The following is a 19,175-nucleotide window of genomic DNA, read 5'->3' on the forward strand; positions in this document are numbered from 1 at the left end:
TGAGATACCAGATGATCGTAAACGCTACATACTTAGTTTGGCCGGCAAAATATATAGAGGGTGGAAAGCTTTTTTGACAAACACCTATCTTAAGGATAAAGATGGAAACTTTCTTGAAGAGGCACCGGGACGGCCAAAAAAGTATGAGATCTTCATTGATGAAAAAGATTGGGCTGAGTTTGTAAAGCAAAGAGATGAAGATTTTCGGAAAAGGAGTGCCACGAATAGTGCGAGAACATCCAAACCCGCGTATCCATACAAAAAAGGGCGTTTGGGATATGCACGCTTAGAGGATAAAATTGTAAGTAAATAGAAATGCGTTTTAATTAATTGTCTAAATGTGCATGTTTTATTTGACGATTTTATCATTTGTGTCAATGCATAGTTAGAGGAGACTAAAAGTGAGGAAACTTCACTTCCTGTACATGTGTTGTGGAAGGAAGCTCGTGTGGGCAAGAATCAAGATGTCGATCCCGATGTTCAGAGAGTTTATACTGAATGTGTAAGTATAATACTGTGTCTTTAATTAAATTAAATGTTTTTTAATATATAAATGATTTTTTATCTCCACTAATAATTATTGAAATGTAAATGAATTACAGGAGACCTTGTCGCAATCGGTATCCACCGGTGAGGGGAGCGTACTTAGTAGAGCACTAGATGCTCCTGAGTATCCCGGTCGGGTGAGGGGTAAGGGTCATGGTGTGACTCCAACCTCTTTTTACAAGAGTCCTAGGAGAAGATCAAATCTTACCAATGAAGAAGTGTTGCAAAAGTTGCAGGAATTAATTGCAAGCACAAGTCTCTGAATTGCAAAGAGATAAAGATATGTATATGAGAGAAAAGTGCAACACTTCATCGGTGAAAGAAACTAGTGATAAGGCTAGTATCAACTGTCAAAGGAAATTTCCCGAGGTAATTATAAATTTTTTTCCTTACAAATTGTTCTATTTTATTAATGATAATGACTTTATATTTACTATTGGTTTAGGGCATTTCATCTTGCCAACTATACTTATCGTCACCGAATTATCGACTAGTTGGCAAGGGAAAAGTGCACAACACTTTGCGAGATTTACTTCACCATAGACCGCTCCTGGATGGACACCTGAAAGTATCGGTGGATGTTGTATTACATCATGATGCGATGCTACCGGTACCTGACATGGTCTCAGAGACGACATTGTTGCGAGATGCAATAGGATCATTTGTTGCATGGCCCTCGGAGCTCATTACCATTAGTGATGAGGTATATTGAAAACGATTATGAATCATTTAGTTTTCGAATGTCAATTTTAAACCGTTTATTAATTATTTTTTACATTTTAATTTTAGACTGCTCCTATAAAACCCGCAATTAAGGGTAAAGGGATTTTACAGGAGGAGGAGTCTGTTGCATCACTAAAAGAGGTACATTTAAAGTGTTAATATATAAATCTGAATCTAAATCTGCATGATTTTTTATTTTACCTAACTTATATGATTTTTAGGCATCCGCTCGGGAGTCACAACAAGTGACGCAGCAAGTTCGTAGCGTACCACCCACTGGTCCTCCGAAGCAAGCGGCAAAAAAAGGCGTTGCTTTTGTGCCTCGATACCGGACGACGCTCGCAACAATGGTTGATATGTCCGATTTGAAGGATGGTGCTTTACGTGAAATCAATATGGATGAAAGTGTCTTCGGTATTGAATTCAAGTCACATATTGCAATTGATGACTTGGAAGAGATTTTTACGCATGAACAACTAGGCGTCGGTAATATGCACTCATACATCCGGTAATATTCACTCATCTGATATATTATTTAATTAGTCCCACAATATAATTTATTTACACATTTCAATAAAAATAATCTAATGTTTATTATGTTTTTATTTAAGGTTGTTGTATGACAGAGTGTTGCGCGGGACTGCATTGTCTAACAGATTCCGTTTCGTGTCTTCCGCCCATTGCAGCGGAATGGCAATTGCTTCGGAACCGGAATCAGTTAGACATCTCTTAGTCGATAGATTCATGTCCACCGGCAATTCAGAAAGTCTGCATCTTTGGGCGTATAATACCCGACCAGTAGGGTTAGTTTCTCATTCTTGGTTCATCTAATCTCTGTTTCTTTTGTGTATAGCAAAATTTTTATATAACCTATTGTTTTAATTTATAGAGCACACTGGTTGTTGCTTGCTATCAACCCTATAAGAGAAGTCGTGTATTATCTGAATTCGGTAAATGGTGACTGGACCAATTATCCGGCTATGAAGGAAATCGTTGATTTGTAAGTGGGATCGTTCTAAATATTCGTGTATATTTATATATTTACTTATTTGTGGGATTGATCTAAACATATGCTTTTATATATTTGTTAATTAGATCAATACAAGTGTTCCGAAGTCAACGAGACGCACAGGTATCCCGGACTAAATCAAACAACATTACTTGGATCAAAGTGCAGGTACATTATTTTTCACAATTTTGCTTATAATATTTATGCTACTTGATAAAACAAGACAACTATAAAATCTTATTTGTTTTTCTATGTAGTGTCCGCAACAGCGAAACAGTTCAGATTGCGGATACTTTGTTTTGAGGTTTATGAAAGAAATCCTTCAGGCGAATCAATTAGAGATTCCGCTCATGGTATGAATTTATAACTTAAGATAATTTCATATAGTTTATTACATTTAACTAAATATATCATTCATATTATGTTTTTGTTTTGTAGTACCTTGACGAATTCCGTGTTGCTGGGTACCCGAGACTTAAGTTGGAAGAAATCAAAGAGGATTTGTGTCAATATTATACTAAGCAATTTTTCATGTAGGATTTGTGTCGATTTGAACTATAATATTATTGATGTTGTAATGATGTATATATATAATTTTGGATATTATAATGGTATTATATTGGTATATATATTGTCTTACTGATGGCTGAAATTATATCGTCGAAAATATATTACAGGTCGAAAATATTACAGGTTAAAAACATATTACAGGTCGAAAATATTACAGGTCGACTGGGAGGATTAAATTACAGGCTGCACATTAAAATACCTCATTTAGCAACGACAGCGCTTTTAAAAAGCGCTCTTAAAGGTCCACCTACAAAAGCGCTTCTTAGTAAAAGCGCTGCCAAAGATTAATAAAAAAGCATAAAAAATAAAAAATAAAACGCAACATACGAAAGCGCTTTTGGAAAAGCGCTCTTATAGGGGGGGCTACCAGAGCGCTTTTTCCAGGAAAGCGCTCTTATAGGGGGGCCTACCAGAGAGCTTTTTCCAGAAAAGCGCTCTTATAGGGGGGGCCTACCAGAGCGCTTTCTGAAGCGCTTTTGTTACCTACGCCAGCGCTGGCTTTCACAGCGCTTTTAAAGCCCCAACGTGTTGTAGTGTGTTTTTCCATCTCGTAAAGGAGGGAAGGAAGTTTGAAATTTTGGAAAAAAAGGTTGCAGAGTGTTAAACATCCCCTAACATTGTTTTAAAAAAGTTGTTGGAAAATCATTTGTGTCAATCTAAAAATTTTGGAAAAAAATGTCATTTTAGGTCAATCTAAAATTCCAACAACAATACTCATTTGTGTAGACAATGATTACAAAAATTAAAATCTAATTATACAAGAAAATTAAACTTTAACGTCAAGAAAACCCTGGCCAAATCATGCATGTGGCCATAGTTTCTGAGCTGTGGAAAATTTTAGCGTGGCCGTAGACCAAAAATATTATAGTGAAGTTCGTAGCGTACCACCCAAGGAAAAGGGTCCGCCGAAGGCCGTGGCAAAAAGAGGTGCTTTTGTGCCTCGATACCGGCAGACACTCGGAACACTTGTTGATATGTCATATTTGACGACAGGTACTTTCCGTGAAATTAATATGGATGAAGTTGTCTTTGGTATTGAATTCCTCGAAAATGTTGCACTAGATGACATGAAAGAGATTTTTACGCATGACCAATTAGGCGTCGGTAATATTCACTCATACATCCGGTAATCTGATGAATATATTATTTAATTAGTTGAACAATTTATTTACACATTTCAATGAAAATAGTCTAATGTTTATTATGTTTTTATTTAAGGTTGTTGTAAGACAAAGTGTTGCGCGGGACTGAATTGTCAAACAGATTCCATTTCGTGTCTTCCTCCCATTGCAGCGGACAACCAATTGCTACGGAACCGGATTCAGTTAGACAGCGCTTAGTCGATAGATTCATGACCACCGGCAATACAGAAAGCCTGTATCTTTGGGCGTATAATACCCGACCAGTAGAGTTAGTTTTTCATTCTTGGTTCATCTAATCTTGTTTCTTATGATTAGAAAAAATTTCATATAAACTTTTGTTTTAATTTATAGAGCACACTAGTTGTTGCTTGCTATCAACCCTATAAAAGAAGTGGTATATTTTCTGAATTCGGTAGATGGTGAATGGACCAATTATCCGGCTATGAAGTCAACGATTGATAGGTAAGTGAGATCGTTCTAAATATTCGTGTATATTTATCTATTTAATTATTTGTGAGATTGATCTAAATATATGCTTTTATATTTTTTTTAGATCATTACAAGTGTTCCGAAGTCAAAGAGATGCACAGGTATCCCGGACTAAATCAAACAACATTACTTGCATCAAAGTGCAGGCACATTAATTTTCACAATTTTGCTTATAATAGTTATGCTACTTGATAAAACAAGACATCTATAAAATCTTATTTGTTTTTCTATTTAGTGTCCGCAACAGCGAAACAGTACAGATTGCGGATACTTCGTTTTGAGGTTTTTGAAAGAAATTCTTCAAACGAATCAATTAGAGATTCCAATCACGGTATGGATTTATAACTTAGGATAATTTCTTATAATTTATTACATTTAACTAAATCATGCATATTATATTTTTGTTATGTAGTACTTTGATGACTTCTATGCAGCTTCTTACACGAGACTTAAGTTGGAAGATATCAAAGAGGAATTGTATCAATTTTATATTCAGCGACTATTCATATAGGTATGAATACATTATTGTGTGAAAAGTTTTATGAATACATTACTGTGTGACGGATTTTGATGATGACTTTGTGTTTGAGTTTCTTTGGTGGATGTTGGTTCATTTTGCTTAATATTAATTGACGATGATGACGTTGTTATATGAATCAAGTTTGTTGTTTGCTGAATAAGAGCGCTGAACTTTGTTTTTGTTGTTGTTGAGTTTGATTCTTAAATAAGTGGTGCTGATAGTTTGATTTGACACTGGATTGATGACACGTTACATTGGTGGATTGAGTTGCAAATCACATGAAATTGTTGCTAATAATATTGTTTATGTTTCTGAAGGACAATTTGTTTTCTTGGAAAATTTGAAGTATAGATGTTTTTGTGGGGTCTGTTTTGAAACTTTGTTGTGGTATAGAATTTTAGTGTTGTTTTCATATTGAGCAAATACTACTAGTGCAGAATTTTATATGAGGGGATTGGGTCGTTTTGTGTTGCTTGCTCATTATTGTGTGACGAATTTTGATAATGACTTTGTGTTGGAGCCTTTAGTTGTGTTTGAGCAAAGTTAGTTTAATTGACCGTGTTGTTATCTTCATACTTTGTAGGACCAGGACCGTGCGCTCGTCGGATTTTGAGAATTTCGGGCTTATATTCTGATTTAGTTATTGTTAGAGATGATTTCGTTATATGTATCTGTTGTAAACATGTGAATTGAACTATAATGATGTATATAATTTATGTTGGATTAAAATAGTATTATATTGGTATATAATGGTATATAATGTCCTACCTATGGTTGAAAATATTACATGTTGAAAATATATTACAGGTCGAAAATAAATATAGGTTGAAAATATTACAAGTTGAAAATATATTACAGGTCGAAAATATTACAGGTTGAAAATAAATATAAATTACAGATCGAACTAGGAGGCTTAAATTACAGGTTGCACTTTAAAATATTGCGTTTAGCAATGACGGCGCTTTTAAAAACGCTCTTATATGCCTACCTACGAGCTAGGAGGCTTAAATTACAGGTTTCTTTCTAATATATATCTATTTAGTTGATATATCTTTTCTAATCAACTACATATTTAGCACAAATAAAAACATTTCTATAGAATTGAACTTTTTTTTTTCTTTTAATTTGGTCAAAATCACTTCTGCATTTTTTGTACATAAACTTTTTTTTTAATAAATATTTAGTTTGTACGAATCAACAATGTAATTAATATTATTATATTGTGAATGAAGGTAAACTTTAAATCATTATAATCACACAAATGATTGGTTTAACTACATTCAATATTTATTAGTTAAAAGGAATTTAATCATTGATTTTAATTTGTAAATGAAAATCATTTCAATCCAATATATTTATATGTCAGTCAGTGCACTCATTCAAATAAGAGATCAGTATTTTAATATTTTAGGTTCTCTTTTAAACCGTCATAATTCTATAAAAAAACATTTTTATAATTTTTGTTTTTAACAGCAAAGTAGAACCCCATATATTAATATTAATAGAATATAAAAAAAATGAAAGAAACAAGAGAATTAGTATCAAAAGCTCGCAAAATCTGCAATCCAGACAAAACAAGCGACCAGGACAGAAAGCAAAAGAAATAACAAAACCCTTACCAGAAATCTGCAGTCTAAGTATTGTTTCCCCTCCTTCCCCTTCCTCTTCCTCTTCCTCCATTTCTTTTTCCTCGATTCATCTTATAATCATTATTACCATGCTGATATGCATGGTTCTTAGACCATGCCATGTTATTCTTTCTCCTTCTGTTATAATGCACCTCTGGAATCAACCTCTGAGAATCATTCTCTTCCCAAGAGTTTGCTTCATTAATTTCATCAGCACCATAACTTGGTTCCGGAGGCTTTGTTACTTGTTCGTCGTCAACCTCCCATCCGGTAGGTTTTAGACCAAGAGCTGATAATGACTGATTTAATAAGAGTGAACTTTCCAGAATCACGCACTTTTCTATCATCTTTCTTCTGGCCTCTTCTTCTCTCTCCAAATCCATACAGAGTTCAGGATCAACACTTGCATCCCAATCTACATCGTCGATGTACATGTCCGGATCAGGCAACGGAATGTCCCAGCGATAGCCGTTGATCTCAGCGCAATACCTGAATTTAGCGTCGTAAACAGCCTGTTTGACAGCATAGTCGTCCCACTTCATCACTTTGGCATGTGATTCCGTATACCTCTTATCCCATAACGGCACGCTTGAAAACCTGTTATCTGTGAACCAAAAGAAGTAAACAGAATCAAAAGAAAGAACAAAACCAAACGAAAGAGAGAAAGAGAAAACAAAAAAGACAGTTTACCGTTATAAGATGAGTATCTCCGGTGTTGGTACTTTCTCCAGCTAGCCATTTCAATAAGCAAGATAGAAGACGATGATGAGATGAGCTTGACACAAAGACAGAAGAAGTTCTTGTTGCTTCCACGAGATTTGTACTGCCCCAGTATTTATAGGAACATGTTCTTATTAGTTTTGTTTATTTCATAATTTTTTTTTGGTACTAAATAGGAAACTGTTTTTTAATTAATAGGATTTCCTAAAATCGGTTCTTATATTCGAAAACGAATGCATGTATATGAATATTCCCAAAAAAATAAAATAAAATGCGTGTATATGGATGAATTTATGAAAACTAATGCATGTATATGAGAGCTCTTAATGTTCATTCTATATCAATCAAATAATGGCATCCTTTCACATATTTACTTAATATGTAATGAAATTTAGATATTTTAAAGATGTAACCTGTCAGTAACTAATTCATGGTAAATTTATTTATTTTTGTCAATCATTTGTGGTAATTTTATTTGTAACAAGATTCTATAATAAAAGTTGATATATTACACTTTTAACCAATCATATATTATCATTTTTTTTAGTATAAAACTATATTGATTCAAAAATTATTTGTATCCACAACTATATATCTTTATTGTGAAAGCATTTGCATTGATAACATTTGCTCAAGATAATGAAATTTTGTAACTTAAAAAATCTTGGAAAAGTTCTCAATGAAGGATTGCAATGGCAGAAAAAACATTTTCAATGTTTGGAAGTGATATTTTCTTATTTTGAGCAAATAGCTCTTTAAAAGTTTATTGCATGCAGTCCATAGCATTTTAAAATAATGAGCACAAAACGTATCCAACAGGATCTGGATTAGAGAAAATATGTGTTGTTCTCCAAGATTAATAACTACTATGATAACACTTCAAAGTATAAATCATTGTTAAAAAAGTTAAAGAAAATAATCATTATTTTAAAGAGTATATTATTTTAATATATTTTTTTGGGATCATACTTAGAATCATCCCGTTGATAGTAGGCATTCTTCTAAGTCTAGCTATCGAATTGAAGATAATGGATTAATAAGAAAGACTAATTAGACTTTGCTACAAATTAATTAGATTACGAACTTTTCTAGGTATTATATGACATTATGACTATGGATCTTGCACCATTTTTTGGCATTATGATGTTCATTATTTTAAGATTATGAATTGATATGTTAATGATTTAATGTATTATATGACATTATTACAGGAAGCACGTCGAAGACAACCCTTGAAGTTATATACCCATATGTATGTGGCCCAATCTAAGTGGATGGAAGTAATAGACACTTTGTTACATTCATGGATGATTTAAGTAAAAAATTATGGATTTACCTGATCAAGAAGAAAAATAAAATGATCGAGGTATTTTCCAAGTTTAAATCTATGGTCGAAAGAGAAAGTGGTCTAAAACTCAAGGTTTCGAGGACTGGCGGTGGTGGAGAATATGTGTCGAAAAACTTCAACATGTTATGTGAAAAAGAAAGGATTGTGCATGATGTGGTGCCACCCAACACTCCACAGTAGAATGGAATTGCATAAAGGAATAATCGAAACATCATGAATAAGGGGAGAAGTATGTTGAAAGGCAAGCATTTACCTAAAGAGTTTTGGGGTGAAGTTGTGTCGACGATAACATACATTTTAAACAGATGTACGATGAAAAGGCTAAAAGGAATTACGCTAGAAGAATGTTGGTATGGTGTGAAGCCTAGCTTGAGTAATTTGAATGTATTTGGATCTATAGCTCACAGACATGTGCATATCAGTTGAGAAGAAAACTTGATGACAAGTCGAGTTAGATGATCCTAATAGGATATCATTCGACTGGAGGATACAAGTTCTTTGACCCAGTGAACAAGAAAGTAAGGATCAACAAGGACGTGATCATAGATGAGCTTGAGGAATGGATTGAATTGAGAATGTCAAAAAGGATTCAATGAGAAACTTACGTGAAAAAACATCCACTGAAGTCGAAAGAGAATAAGTTTGACTAGAAGAAGTCAGAGGTGATGTATGACCAAGAAGATTTCATAAAACAAGACACATGCCTGCAAGGTTACAAGAATGTGTGATTACATCAGATGATATGGTCGATGATGAAGGTGAGCTGGTACATTACGCTTTCTACACAGATGTCGAACCCTTCGTTGGAGTTGAGGCATTGAAGGATTCAAAATGGGTGAAAACTATGAATGAAGAAGTGAAGTCCGTCGAAGACAATAACAGTTGGTCACTAGTCGAATTTCCTCAAGGCAAAAAGGAAATTGATGTGAGGTGGTTATACAAGGTGAAGTGTAATCCCTAAGGGGAAGTGATTTGACATAAGGCAAGGCTTGCAGCAAAAGGATTTCTTTAGAAGGAAGGAATCGACTTCGATGAAATTTTTGCACCTGTTGTCAGGATCATAATAATTAAGTTGCTTGTAGGTCTAGTGAACATAAAAAATTGCCACATGTGTCAGATAGATGTTAAATGTGCATTCCTGAATGGACACTTACACGAAGAAGTCTATGTTGCACAAGCAGTTGGGTTTGTGAAACATGGCGAAAAGAGAAAGTTGTATAGGTTGCATAAAGCCCTGTATGGATTTAAGCAAGCTCCAAGAGCTTCGAATAAGAAGATTGATAGTTTCCTAACAGAGAAGGAATTTATGAAGTGTACAACTGACCGTGGAGTATATATAAGAAGAAGCAAGAGTGAATTATTTATACTATGTTTCTATGTCGTTGACTTGTTGATAACAAGTAGCTGCAAGAAAGAGATCGAGGACTTAAAAGATCATCTTAGCAAGGAATTTAAAATGTCTGATCTGGGAGACAACTCATACTTACTTGGCATCGAACTCTACAAGAGTCGTAAAGGCTTGCTGATGTATCAAAGAAGATCTGCAAGTGAAAATTTCAAGAGATTTGAGATGGAAGCATCCAACTCGACTTTGACACCTGCAGAACCAAGACTACAACTGTCAAAAGACTCGGATGAAGATGATGTCGACCCAACTCAATACAAAAGACTTATTGGGTCATTAAGATACCTTTGTCACACAAGGCCTGACTTAACATACAGTGTGAGTATGGTGAGTAGATTCATGCAGAAGCCAAAGTTATCACATTTAGCAGCAACAAAGAGGATACTAAAGTATTTAAAAGGAACTCTCGACTATGGCATTCTATTTCCTGCAGCCGACGAACGAAAAGAACGTAAATTAGTGGGTTACACTGACTCAAGCTGGTGTAGTGATGTTGAGGATCAAAAAATTCACAGCTAGTTATGTGTTTATGCTAGGTGGTGCACCAGTTGCTTGGAGTTCCATAAAAAAATCAATAGTTCCACCATCGCCGTGTGATGCATCAAAGAAACTCTGCAAAATATAATCATATTCTTATTTTTATTTCGTAAATCCTAATCATTTGCAATTCAAAATTTCTTTCTTGTTTTCCATCATTGTCATTGAGTAGGGATAGAAATTACTCAAGGTTTGATTATAATTTCAACAACTTTAACTATGAATGAAATTTTTTTCTAATAAATACATTTAGCACAAACGAAAACACACCTTTAGTCAAAATCATTTCACACGTTTTTGTACATAAACATTAATTCTAAATCAACAACGTAATTAGTATTTATTATATTGTCAATGGATCGTAAATTCTAAATCATTAGAAATGTTTGACTTTTAATAAAATAACAAAAATGATCTGTCTAACTATACTCAAATATTTATTAGTTAAAAAATTTAATCAATGGTCTTGGGGGTTTAGTTTCTCTGGGTTTTTCCTCGTAAGCTTTCCTGGTGTTTCTGTTTTTTCCGTCGTTTTTCTGCTCTCAGTTCTGATTAGGAAGATGAGAGATTTTAGTGCTGGGCATTGGCAAAGGGTAACAGGAGGAGGAAGAAGGGATATGAAGTGGGATATTGCGAGAGAGGGGCGGAGGACGATCAAAGGAAACGATAAATATGGGTGTTATAGAGGAAGTGGTTATACCCCCAAGAAAAGATAAATATGGTATTTCGAATTCAAGGATCTGGGTGTTATAGAGGAAGTGGTTAAACCCCAAGAAAAGATAAATATGGTAGACGTTTCGGTTTTGTTCGGTTCTTGAATGTTAAAGACGAGAATATGATGGCAACTAAGCTGGACAATATTGTCCTAGAGGGGAGAAAGTTATACGCGAATATGCCTTGCTTCAATAGATCCAAGGTAACTAAGGATTGGTCAGCAGGCAAAGAAGTTAGGAAGAAGGAAGTAGAACATCCAATTCTGAAGGATACGGGTGGTAAAAGATATGGCTATATAGTTAAGGACAGATCTTATGCGGACGTCAGTTGCCCAATACTCTGTTCTTTCAACCTAGCCAGGAAGAATCCTCACAGAATTGAAAGGCCTTCACAGGGAAAGTTAAGGAGCCTGGGAAGATGATTGATTTTAAAAAGTTATTTCATGAAGAAGGCATTTTTACTATTAGGGTCACTAGCTTGGGACCTAATCTTTGTCTTCTGGAGGACTTGATCGGAGGTCTTGGTTGGAGAGGAGTTTTTCGGAAGAGGAAGTGAAAGAGGCGGTTTGGTCGTGTGATGGGAATAAAAGTCCCGGACCGGACGTATTTTACTTGTATTTCTTTAAAAAAAAAAATTGGGAGTTGTTAAAGGAGGATGTTCTCCTTTTTTTTAAGGATTTCTACGAAAAGGAGAAACTAACTAAAGCTTGTACTTCTTCGTTTATCGTTCTTGTGCCAAAAGTAAATAATCCTTCTGCCTTAAATGAATTTCGACCTATATGCTTGGTTGGTAGTTTGTACAAGATTTTGGCTAAGCTATTAGTGAATAGGCTTAAAAGGGTGATCGGGAAGCTTGTTTCTAACAACCAATCGGCATTCATGGAAGGAAGAAACATTATGGATGATGTTCTTATGGTGAATGAGGTGATGGATCTAGCTAAAAGAGAGAAAAGAAGCTGTGTGGTTTTGAAAGTTGATTTTGAGAAGGCCTACGATAGAGTGAGTTCGAATTTCGTTAGATACATCTTAAAGAGGATGGGGTTTGGAGATCGTTGGACGAGGTGGATGGAGTTTTGTATCTTTACTAACTCTCTGTCCGTTCTTGTTAATGGGAGTGCCACCAAAGATTTTAGAGTGGAGAAAGGCCTTAGACAAGGAGACCCCTTGTCTCCGTTTGTGTTCGTTCTTGTCATGGAGGTGCTAACGGCTCTAATGAAAAGATCTAAGGAGATAGGGGAATTTCGTGGTTTTAGTTACAAAGAGAATAAGGTGGTGGATTTGTTACAATTTGCGGATGATACTATTATAGTGGTCGAAGGAGATACCGCGAACTTATGGTGTATGAAAGCAATTCGAAGAGGCTTTGAAATGATGTCGGGCTTAAGGGTTAATTTTCACAAGAGTAATATTTATGGTATTAATGTGGGTGATTGGTATTTGGAAGCGGCGTCATCTTTCTTAACTTGCAAAGTGGGAACTCTTCCGTTCAAATTTCTTGGAGTAAGAGTAGGAGATAGCCCTAGGAAACTATCAATTTGGAAGGATCTTATTGCGATGTTTAGAAAACGGTTAAACGTGTGGAGAGGGAGATACCTTACTATGGCGGGTAGAGCGGAGTTGATCAATTTGGTTCTCAATGCTATACCGATTTTTTCGTTATCTTTTTATAAAGCTCCTAAGAAGGTGTTGCAAGACATAAAATTTATTCAAAGTAAGTTCCTATGGGGCGGTGTTGATAATGACAAGCCCATCGATTGGGTTAGTTGGGATACGGTTTGCAAATCGCAAAAGGAAGGAGGAATGGGTGTGAAAAACGTGGAGATTATGAATGTTGCTTTACTAAGCAAATGGAAGTGGCGTATTCTAACGGATAAGGAGGCTATGTGGCAAGATTTGTTAGAAGCTAGATATGGCAATACGAAGCTTAAAGTGTTGATAGGGGATGCTTCTATATTGAATAAGAAGGAGTCTCATTGGTGGCGAGATTTTATGGTTTCCGATAATTACGAAAAGCTGTTGTTCGACCATTTCAAGAGTGCTATTAAATGTAAAATTGGCAATGGTGCTACTATTCCGCTGTGGAACGCGATATGGGTGGGCCAAAAAACTTTGATGGAAACGTTTCCTAATCTTTTCTCTTTGGCTGTAAACTTTCTGGATCCTAGTTTTTGCAGGTGCTTTTAGAGAAGGAGTTTGGTGCTGGAATTTATCTAAATGGTTCGGAGAGGGTAGTGCAGCGGCCAACTCGGCATTGAGGTTGCAAAATACTGGCTGCCAGAACCACCGTACAGCACCTGAGGCTGTGGTTGGAGGTCCGGCTGGGACTGACAGCAACTCGGGGATTTTACAGGATTCCGGCCAGCAGCTGTATGCTTCGGTGAGAGCTCTGCTGGACGTGATTTCTACAGCCACGACTAGGGAGAATAGCGAGGATAGCTTCTCGTGGGCTTTGTCAAATAACGGGTCCTTTTCCGTTAAGTCTTGTTACGACCACTTCATGACTTATTTATCCGGTCCTCCTTTGGAAAGTAACAAGGTTAGGGCATTAAACTATCTTTGGAAATGCAAAGTTCCTTCAAAAATTCTGTTCTTTGGTTGGAGATTTCTTCACAATAGATTAGCCACAAGGGATATTTTGGTGAGAAGAGGTGTTTTGATGGAAGGAAATGGTTCTTTATGTGCTTTGTGTTCTTCGGAGGAGGAAACATTAACTCATCTTTTCTTTTTGTGTAATATCTCTATTCGCATTTGGAGAAGGGTGTTTATGTGGCTTGATATTTCCGAATTTTTGACTATTGAGGAGTTTGAGGCTTTCTTTTATAACTATGGGAAGGTGCCTTGCTTAAATAAGCGCATGATTGTGGGAATTGTATGGCTTGCAACGGTATGGTCTATTTGGTTAAAGCGTAATGCGTTGATCTTTAAAGAGGAAGATTTTAGCTTTACCGAGTGTATGTCGGAGGTTGTTCTAAATTCGTGGAGGTGGTTATGTGCCTCTTATAAGAGAGTGAATCTTTGTAGTTTTTATTATTGGAATATTCTTCCTCTTCATTGTTTTGAGAGGTAGAAGCTTCCCTTCGTGTATCGGGTTGGAGCATCCTTTTGCTCCCTATAATTCCATTGCTTATTTAAAAAAAAAATTTAATCAATTATTTTATTTTGTTAATGAAAATCATTTAAATCTTATATACTTATATGTCTGTCAGTGCACTTATTTAATATAAAAGGTATAATAAAATATAATACAAGTATGTAAAAGGGGCACTGCTAAGCTAATATCTCTCCTCAAGATGGACTTGAGATGCTACAAAGGTCAAGTTTGGACAAGATTGAGGATAGTGCAAGTGAATGTAATGGCTTAATAAAGGCATCTGCAAGCTAATCAGCAGTGGAAATGGGCAGCATATGCATTTCAATAAGCAAGATAGAAGACGATGATGAGATGAGTTTGTACTGCCCCGGTATTTATAGGACACGTTCTTACTTTTGCTTTTTAGTTTTGTTTATTTCATAATTACTTTTTGGTACTAAATAGGAAACTGTTTTTTAATTAAAAGGATTTCCTAAAATCGATTCTTAGATTTGAAAACAAATGCGTGTATATGAATATTACCAAAAACAATAAAATAAAATGCATGTATATGAAAGCTCTTTATGTTCATTCTATATCTATCAAATAATTGCATCCCTTCACATATTTACTAAAGGGCAATGCTAACGAGTGCCCCGGGGGCACTCGTTAAGGATCATTAATTAGCTTTTGATTCATTAATAATCTTTAAAAAAAGAGTTTATTAATTGTATTATTTAAGACAAAAGATTTAAATTTTCTAAACCATAAAAAAAAATTGATACGTTATAATTATTATATTCAATTTTTATTTATTGCTATTTATTGTTTCTGCACATTTTATTTTTAATGCCTAGTAATTTTTATTTTCAAATAACACTACTATTTGTTTTCATATTTAGTTTAAAAAATATACAGTGGATAAAGTTTTCTTTATATATTTTTTTAAAAATTTATCAAAATATTTGAATATTTAAATTGAATATAAATTTTTGTGTGTTTTTAGTTATTATTTTTTGTTTTTGCAATATTTTATTGTTAATTTTTTATGAGTTTTAATTTTGCTTATTTTGTTTTTAGTAAATAAAATTCTCATTGAAATATTTGAACCCCAAATTCATTAATTTTCACGTGTATAAATTATGTTGCATATAAAAGAGAAATTGAATGAATAAATTAATTTGAGTCAACATAATAATTAGATATATTTATTTATCATTTTTTTCATAGGTATAAAAATATAATTAATGATCATTTAATACTCCTTATCCAGTGCCCGCGGGGCACTGGTTAGCATGACCCTTTACTAAATTTGTTTATGAAATTTAGATATTTTAAAGATTTAACCTGTCAGTAATTAATTCATGGGTGATTGTTATTACTAGTAAAAAAAATTTCAATTATTACTGGTGTTAATTTTATTTGTAAGATTCTCTAATAAAATCGTATATATTACACTTTTAACCAATCATCTACAAGCATTTAATTTTATCATATTTATAATTTATTAAATAATATAATTTTTAATTGTTTTTAAAACTAATTGGAAAAATAATACCTAAGCCCAAGAAAAAAATGAGTACAACATGATGATCTTAAGGGTATCGATCCTCAAAACGTCTATTAAAAATAAAGCTCTAATCTCACTAGGACAAACATCAAAATAAATGATAGTCAGAACACTTGAATTGGAAGAGAAATTTTCATTGATTTGAAGTAACTAATACAACAGAACCTTAAATACATCATAATGAAGAATTGCAAAAAGATATTATGAAGAAACCCTAAATACATCATCAACTATTTTGAATTTATAATTCGTGTAGGTCCAACATTGATCCACATTCGGTCTCAAGGGCATCAGATAACCCTGCCATTCGCATCTTTTTGACTATCCCTTTCCGAATAAAGATTTCAGATAAAAGTCTTCCGTAGGGAATGTAGAAAATCTTGCCTTTCCTTGAACTCAAGATTTTCTCTTTAAGATAGTTAAAGATGGTAAGCGGTATGTTGACTTTCTTCCTAATAAGAAAGAAATAGAGAAATTGAAAGTCACCTTGAGTCATTACTTTCTGATCTTCTATTCTTGGGCGAAAGTTTCCCACCAAAAGTTGATGCCAGATCTTTGCTAAGAGAGCAATGAAGGAGTTATCAGGGTTGGCGAAGACCTCATTCATAGCATCAGAAATGAATCCCCTGTTGTAGAGCTCAACACAAGTTCCACTATCTTCACATTTCATCACTCTTGAAATGAGTTTTGGAGTGAGAGTGATAGGAAAACCAAAAACATTAGAACAGATAACAGACTTACCCTTGGCGTTTAGTTGAACGGATGCATTCATCCAAAATTCTTTAACAGTGACAGGATAGATGGATCCATCTAAAATGTTTATGTAGTGTTCCAGATTTTGTGAAGAGAACATATTTGAAAAATCAATTTCATGTTCTTTGAAATCGTCAAGAGACACTATTTTCTCTCGGAGGACTGATAAAACGGTTTCCTTCCTATTGAAAGAAGACATATTGATAGAGTTGGAAGAAAATAAGAGCAAATAAGTCCAGCAAAATAAAAATTTAAATAAACCAAGGGGACATGATGCTTCTACTAGATTTGTACTGCCCCAGTATTTATAGGAACATGTTCTTACTTTGGCTTTTTAGTTTTGTTAATTTCATAATTACTTTTTTGTACTAAATAGGAAACTGTTTTTTAATTAAAAGGATTTCCTAAAATCGATTCTTAGATTTGAAAACAAATGCGTGTATATGAATATTACCAAAAAAATAAAATAAAATGCATGTATATGAATGAATTTATGAAAACAAATGCATGTATATGAAAGCTCTATATGTTCATTCTATATCAATCAAAAAATTGCATCCTTTCACATATTTACTCGTTAATGAAATTTAGATATTTTAAAGATTTAGCCAGTAACTAATTCATGGGTAAATTTATTTATTTTTGTCAATTATTAGTGGTAATTTCATTTGTAAGAAGATTATATAATAAAATTTGATATATTACACTTTTAACCAATCATATATTAGCATTTTTTAATATAAAATTATATTGATTCAAAAATGTAACAAATGCATATCATGGCGATATCAAACGATCTAGCCTCAATGCTACATAGGAAGATCAAAAAGCACCAAAGAAACAAAATAAAAGAAAACCTATAGCATTAGCTCAGCAATGTGAGTTCGAAGCTTATTACTATACCATCCTCTATATGTTATCATATATATGGTGTTAGTTCGTATAGTGTTGATATCTTTCGCTTTTCCAAAACATTTCGTGTTCCTATACATCCATAGCCCATATAGTGTCTGTTATAGCAAGACGAAGTAAGGCTGCCTTCTTCCCTTTCCCAATACCGTGGTGAATGATCCAGTTCAGCTCTTGGTTCTAGATCCCCGGTTCATGCTGAAACTCAATCCATCCTAAGACATCCTTCCACACATTTTCCATAGTGGTGCAACCGAAAAATAAGTGTGTGATAGCCTCCTCGGCCTCGCAGAAGCATCGGGTGTTTGATTCAATCATACCATATCTCATACACTGATCTTTCGTTGCAAGTCTCTAGTGGCCTGCAAGCCAAGGAGGCATAACTACTCTTGGCCTTGCCGCATTACCGTACATGAGCTTCCTCCAATGTTTTCAATTTCATCCCTAATTAACTCCTGATAAATACTTGTCATATTGAATTTCCCTTTTTCCAACATATCATCCCACTTCCATTGGATCCGATCTATCACCTCTCTATTTTTTAAGACTGCTTTCATTATCCAAGAGCTATCCAATTTTACATTTATTTCCATCACATCCTTTTTTCTGAAGTAGTGTGTGTATATATATATACCCACCGGACCGAATTGTCAGCCTTTCTGTAGATGTTTCAAATCTTTTGCATGGGATTATCATTTGATTAATTCCTTGAAAGTGATGTGGGAGCTAAAACTACCACCCAAGATTAAGGTCTTTGCTTGGAGATTCTTTATTGATCGGCTTCCTACTAGAGATCAATTATTGAAAAGAGGTGTTGCTAATGTATCGAGCCCGGAGTGTGTGATGTGTGGTTCTTCCGTTGAATCATCTTCTCATCTTTTTTTCACATGTCAAGAGGTGAAAATAATTTGGAAACATGTTTTTATTTAGCTCGGAATTTCGGGGGCGATAAATGTGGAGGAGATTCTTTGTTTCGATGTTATTCAAGAAAAGGTGAAGTGTCGCAAGCGAAGAATTTTAATCAATTTTGTTTGGGTGGCTACTATTTGGAGCATTTGGCTTATGAGGAATGCTATTATCTTCAAGGGGAGGAGTTTTGCTTCGATGTTATTTGTTCTAACATTGTTTTTCTTTCGTGGAGATGGTTGTATAGCGGATATACTAAGTTTAGACCAACCTATTATGAGTGGTTTAAACTTCCTTTATCCGACACAAGCAGTCTTTAGTGCTTGGTGTTTTTTTGTAAGGGTTGCACCCCTAGTGCGAGCTTTTCAATCAATTGCTTATTAAAAAAAAAACTTAAGCATATTAACCGTATTTCAAATATCTGGATTTATCAAGTTCATACCTCCATTCTTAACAGGGTTACAAACGGTACTCCATGCAACGGGAAAATTCGCTTTTAGTGACCGATTTAGTGACCGAAAAATTTTGGTCACTGTAGTGACCGAATTAGCCACCAAAATTTTATATTCATGAGCAAATTTTAAGAGGTCACTAAATCGGTCACCAATATTTTGTGA

At 34.4% G+C, this 19,175-nt stretch overlaps 2 protein-coding genes across 2 annotated transcripts; one reads left to right on the top strand and one right to left on the bottom strand.

The window, feature by feature from the left end:
- Positions 1-887: 887 nt before the first annotated feature.
- LOC131612621 (uncharacterized) lies at positions 888-2,844 on the top strand. The gene is made up of 8 exons (XM_058884383.1): positions 888-1,249; positions 1,336-1,410; positions 1,491-1,777; positions 1,881-2,072; positions 2,159-2,273; positions 2,365-2,446; positions 2,536-2,631; positions 2,717-2,844. The coding sequence occupies exons 1-5, from the start codon at positions 1,148-1,150 to the stop codon at positions 2,271-2,273; spliced, it is 771 nt and encodes a 256-aa protein (XP_058740366.1). The 5' UTR covers positions 888-1,147; the 3' UTR covers positions 2,365-2,446; positions 2,536-2,631; positions 2,717-2,844.
- A 3,788-nt stretch (positions 2,845-6,632) lies between these two features.
- LOC131614883 (uncharacterized) lies at positions 6,633-7,366 on the bottom strand. The gene is made up of 2 exons (XM_058886421.1): positions 7,318-7,366; positions 6,633-7,231 (listed from the first exon to the last, which is right to left on the bottom strand). Exons 1-2 carry the CDS (start codon positions 7,364-7,366, stop codon positions 6,633-6,635), a joined length of 648 nt encoding a protein of 215 aa, XP_058742404.1.
- Between the last annotated feature and the right edge of the window lie 11,809 nt (positions 7,367-19,175).

Source organism: Vicia villosa, linkage group LG6 (assembly GCF_029867415.1).
Source record: "Vicia villosa cultivar HV-30 ecotype Madison, WI linkage group LG6, Vvil1.0, whole genome shotgun sequence".
Classification (NCBI taxonomy): Eukaryota; Viridiplantae; Streptophyta; class Magnoliopsida; order Fabales; family Fabaceae; genus Vicia; species Vicia villosa.

Coding starts and splice junctions, on each gene's coding strand:
- LOC131612621 (XM_058884383.1), top strand. CDS start 1,148: ATGCTACCGGTACCTGACATGGTCTCAGAGACGACATTGTTGCGAGAT. Junction 1,250..1,335: donor TCATTACCATTAGTGATGAG/GTATATTGAAAA, acceptor TTTTAATTTTAG/ACTGCTCCTATAAAACCCGC. Junction 2,073..2,158: donor TATAATACCCGACCAGTAGG/GTTAGTTTCTCA, acceptor TTTAATTTATAG/AGCACACTGGTTGTTGCTTG.
- LOC131614883 (XM_058886421.1), bottom strand. CDS start 7,366: ATGGCTAGCTGGAGAAAGTACCAACACCGGAGATACTCATCTTATAAC. Junction 7,232..7,317: donor GAGATACTCATCTTATAACG/GTAAACTGTCTT, acceptor TTTGGTTCACAG/ATAACAGGTTTTCAAGCGTG.